Genomic DNA, 5,030 nt, shown 5'->3' on the forward strand with positions numbered 1-5,030 from the left:
GGCGGACGCGCTGCGCTTCAAGTGCGCGGAGGGGCGCGGGTCCCCACTACGGCGCCAGCGGCCTCGGCGCGGTCTCCCGAGGGTCCAGCGAATAGAGCCGGGCTCCCCGGCCCGGCGCGTCCAGGCACTCGAGTGCGAGTTTGTGCGAGCACATGAGAGCGCGGCCCGGGGCGGGGCCCGCACGGAGGAGGCGCCCGGACCATGGTCACCCTCGGCTGAGTTTCCGGCGGCGACTTTGATTATTGGCAAATAATCACCATAACAATACCGAACCCTGGGGCTTGCCACCGCCACGCACAGACTCCGCGAGCCGGCACACGGCCGCGTCACCCACCACCCGGCCCTGCTCGCCAGCCCCAAACGAGCCGATGGAAAAATCCAAAAATTTCCGCATCGATGCACTGCTGGCCGTGGACCCCCCGCGAGCGGCCTCAGCGCAGACCGCGCCGCTGGCCCTGGTCACGTCGCTCTCAGCCGCCGCGTCCGGCCCCAGCGGCGGCGGCGGAGCGAGCGGTGGCGGGGCGAGCGGCGGGACGAGCGGCAGCTGCAGCCCGGCGTCCTCGGAGCCGCCCGCGGCGCCCGCCGACCGTCTGCAAGCCGAGAGCCCCTCGCCGCCGCGTCTGCTGGCTGCGCACTGCGCGCTGTTGCCCAAGCCCGGCTTCCTGGGAGCCGGCGGCGCGGGCGGAGGCGCGGGCGGCGCGGGCGGCGGGCCCGGAGGGCCCCACCACCACGCGCACCCAGGCGCGCCGCCGCCGGGCCGCGGCCGCCGCTGCCGCCGCCGCCGCGGGGGGCCTGGCGCTGGGGCTGCACCCCGGGGGCGCGCAGGGCGGCGCGGGCCTCCCCGCGCAGGCGGCGCTCTACGGCCACCCGGTCTACGGCTACTCGGCGGCGGCGGCGGCCGCCGCGCTGGCCGGCCAACACCCGGCGCTCTCCTACTCCTACCCGCAGGTGCAGGGCGCGCACCCTGCGCACCCCGCCGACCCCATCAAGCTGGGCGCCGGCACCTTCCAGCTGGACCAGTGGCTGCGTGCGTCCACCGCGGGCATGATCCTGCCCAAGATGCCCGACTTTAACTGTGAGTACCGCGCGGCCCTCGGGCCTGGGGAGGAAGGAAGGAAGAAATGGGGGAGAGGGAGTCCTGGCACACGTTTTCCCGCGCATCCTCCTCCACCGGCACCTCCTTCTCCTTGCTCTCTGCTCTGAGAGCGCGGTGGAAGCGCCGCGAAGCCGCCTGGGCTCCGCCCGGAGCCCGCGAAGACTCATGTGGACTGGACGCTGTGGAATCGGCAGCGAATTATTAAAATGGCCACGCGCAAGCCCTGCTTTCTCTTCCTCTCCTAACGGGAAGGGGCCGCTGGAGGTGTGAGACTAAAATCTAATGATTAACCGACAGGCTAGAGGAGAAGGAAGTGGTGGGGGAAGGCGAGCCAAAGAGCGCCCAAGTTAGGCTGGCCCGGGGATCGAGGCCACCTAAACCGGGGGCTTATCTCCAGGGAAACGAACTTGACTTAGGTGCCGCGTTATGGGTTCTGGAGAGACACCCAGTCCCTCCCAGGAGGAGAGATTCAGGAGCAGAGAACAAGAAATGGGCTTCAGGAGGCCAGGGCCGCAAGGCCAGTCCCTGGCTATACCCTCTGACCCTTTTCGGGGGAGGGGGTGTTCTGCCTGCCTCTGTAAGGGCGCTAGGTCCAGGGTGTGATGCCCAGCAGGCAGGTGGCCTGACCTGAACAGAACAGTGGTGCCCTTCTCCAGAAGGGGAGATGTGCCTCTTTCATGAACCCCATCCTGTGGACTGTAAGTAGCAGGTGCCCGCCCCCAGAATTGGAGGCACCGGACACAGAGTGAACCCCTCCCCAAGAGAGGAGCGAGGGAGGGCTGGCCACCCCAGCCTGAGAGCTGCTGGGTTGTGGGCAGCATGCTCGCCCTGCAGGTGGTATGCCTCCGAGACGTGAGCCCACTCGACTTTTCTGGCCTATTGGGCAGGCACACTGGGCTGACACTCTGGGGAGTCTGGATCTCCCCTCTGCTCGCCCCACCCGGGCTCCACGCAGAGGCTGATGCATGAGACTTTATGCTTTCAGCTGCAGAACACCCGAACAAAGAGACCCCATTGTTTCCTTCTGAGTGGATGTGTTTAGACTGAGGAGATGCAGACATAGGAGGGGAAAAAAGCAAAAAAGAAAACAAAAATAATCACTTGGCAGAATTCAGATTCCTCTGCTAGAAGCCATGGTTGTGACTAAACAGAGAAAAGTAGGGACCTGAGAGCTGGAGAAGTCACAGCCGGGTGAGAAAATCCCAGCCTGTGGACTGTGTGCCCCTAGCCACCCCAGGCTTTCTCCAGCTTAGCTCCCAGAAGACCCTAATGGCCACCCAGCCCGTCCAGGTGGAAGTCAGCCCCTCCTGATCCCCAGCAGGGAAAGCTGGAGCTCACCTTTCAGTTTGGGGCTGGAGCTTCGGACACATGTGATCCTGCCGATCCCGGGTCAGCCAGACCCAGGGCACCCTTCCTGGGCCCGGCTGCCGAGCAGAGCCCACAAGCCCCTTCTGATGGAAAGCCACCCATGGATATTCCTTTATGATCTGAATGTCCCAGAGCCTGGGATGCTTAGTCTCCCACTGAGGGGGTTGGTGGTCTCCACACAGACCGCCCCTGGGCACTGGCTTCCCTGCCCCCCCGCCCCCGTGCTTTCCTGGGCCTGCGTGGAGCTCAAGGTCGCTCTGAAAATTGGTGAAAGTCACATCCCTTTTGCCCATCCCTGATTCCTAATCTTGACCTAGAAGTAGCAGACTTAAAACCAGCCAGCTTTAAGTTTAGAAAAGAAATCTGAATAAGAAATCCTAAAGGGCGATAACAAACAGGCCAGGATGCCGGAATGCGTTCTGAGAGTCCCTCCTCTGGTCGCTGGAAAACCTGTTTTGTTTCCTTTAATTGGTTGTCTCTGCTGTTGGATGGCATTTCCCAAATGGTCCCTTTGGAGCCAGTGTTTTAATTAAAGTTCTAATGTATTGTCAAGTTGGGAATTGGGGCCTCATTTAACTAAAGCTGGGGGCGTGGACCTTCCCGTAAAGCAAATTGCCCACGGCGGGGGGGGGGGGGGGGGGGGGAGACCTGAACTCAGCCGCTGGGCTGGCCTCTTTTCTTCCCTTTCGTTTATTGTCCAACACTTGTCAGGCTCCTGGGAAATCAAGGGAAGTCTTGTTTTGAGGTCATAAAATTCTCTGTGATGTAACCGTGTGAAATTATGTAAATACAGCCAAAGGACCTCCTTGAACGTTCAGAAAGCCAGATCCCCCCCTTTGCCTCGGCCTTCAATTTGTGAAATGAGAACTGCCCTGGAGAAGCTTCCAGTCTCCCTGGGCTTTGCCTCTCCGCACCCTGGGGTCAGGGCTGTCAAGAAGAATTTTCAGTGGGGAGTGTGATGAATTCACATGTTTGGGCCCAAGATGTGGTCCTTCTTCCCCCCTTCCTCCCTCCCTTCCTTCCTTCCTTCCTCCCTCCCTCCCTCCCTCCCTCCCTTCCAACTCTCCTTGCCTTTGCCCTACTTCTCCTCCTTTTGTAGTTGAGTTGGTGGTGGTGGGAATCCTGAACTGGTTCGTCGCTGGCTAAGGGAAGTGGCACTGGTAATTCCTGAGACCTGCTTGGATTTGAGGCTGAGTTGGGGGAGGCTGGGCAAGGAGTGGAGAGGAGCTTTGCCTCTCTGGCCTCAGTGTCTTGCCTGTCAACTTCTTCTACACTGGCCTCCCCCCCAGATGGACAGAGCTGCCCTGGGTGATAGTCTCTCTTTAATCAGAACACACAGACCCTGAGCCAAAACAAAAAAACAAAAAAACCAAAAAACTGAGTCCCACTAAACCCAAACCCTTACGGCTTCACCTGGCATCCGGGTCCTGGGCTCCGGGGCCGCCTCCTGTCACCAGGTCCCTTGGGGAGAGGGCGCTGACATTGAAGGAAGTCACAGCAGGGTGGTGAGCCCGGTGGCAGCCTCGCCAGGTGGCACTGGGGGGTCGGAGGACGGCCTCAGGCCGCGGGCCTCATGCCTCTCTCTGTCCCCAGCCCAGGCGCAGTCCAACCTCCTGGGGAAGTGCCGCCGGCCCCGCACAGCCTTCACCAGCCAGCAGCTGCTGGAGCTGGAGCACCAGTTCAAGCTCAACAAGTACCTGTCGCGGCCCAAGCGCTTCGAGGTGGCCACGTCGCTAATGCTCACGGAGACCCAGGTACACTGCCCCTGCCCCCACCCCACCTCCACCCAGGCTGGCCTCCTAGGGGACACTCTCAGCTCAGCACTCTGGGCCCTCTGCTGTCCTGAGCACCTGGAGCAGAGCCTTTATGACTTACTCCGGGGGAGAGCTGAGTTCGCATTTGCCCCGCTGGGGTTCATATACCACCCAGAGGTCTGGTTCAGTAGGCCGAGGTGAGACCCAGAAATCTGCATTTTAAGGACACTTCCACCCACTCCTGCATTCTGAAGCAATGGTCCCCAGGCCACATTTGAGAAATTTCATTCCAGAAAGAGAGGGAGCATCTAGAGATTTACAGATATGGACGCTAGCTGCTCTGGCCCTCCATGGGCAGTGGGAGAGCACCCCTAAAAAACCCAGCAGTGGAGGTCCTAGTCTGAGCTTCCTTGGAATCCCCCAGCCCCACTGCTGGGTTTGCTGATGCCTGGGGGTGGGGAGCTCCTTCCTCCTGGAGCTTCTGTGCCCCCTACTCTGAAGCCCACCCCTGGGCAGCGTGAGGGAGGCGAGGCCCCAGGGGGTGCAGGTGCAGGAGCCTGGGGCCTCCAGAGAGACAAAGGGTGGGGATGGAGGTGGCTGCTCTCTCACACCCTCCCGTGCTCTCAGGTGAAGATCTGGTTCCAGAACCGGCGGATGAAGTGGAAACGCAGCAAAAAGGCCAAGGAGCAGGCGGCACAGGAGGCCGAGAAGCAGAAGGGGGGCGGGGGCGCGAGCAAAGGGGGCAGTGCGGACGACAAGGGAGAGGAGGAGCTGCTGGGGCCGCCGGGGGTCGGGGACAAAGGCAGCGGACG

At 61.8% G+C, this 5,030-nt stretch overlaps 1 protein-coding gene across 1 annotated transcript in view; it reads left to right on the forward strand.

The window, feature by feature from the left end:
* The first annotated feature begins 368 nt into the window (after positions 1-368).
* The window catches only part of MNX1 (motor neuron and pancreas homeobox 1), a 6,272-nt gene continuing 1,610 nt past the window's right edge, over positions 369-5,030 (forward strand). Inside the window, 4 exon segments of the mRNA XM_040644527.1 lie at positions 369-745; positions 747-1,075; positions 4,058-4,218; positions 4,846-5,023. Coding sequence (XP_040500461.1) covers positions 369-745; positions 747-1,075; positions 4,058-4,218; positions 4,846-5,023 — 1,045 coding nt within the window.

The sequence above is a fragment of the Ursus maritimus genome, unplaced genomic scaffold (assembly GCF_017311325.1).
Source record: "Ursus maritimus isolate PB19 unplaced genomic scaffold, ASM1731132v1 scaffold_3, whole genome shotgun sequence".
NCBI classification, from domain to species: Eukaryota; Metazoa; Chordata; class Mammalia; order Carnivora; family Ursidae; genus Ursus; species Ursus maritimus.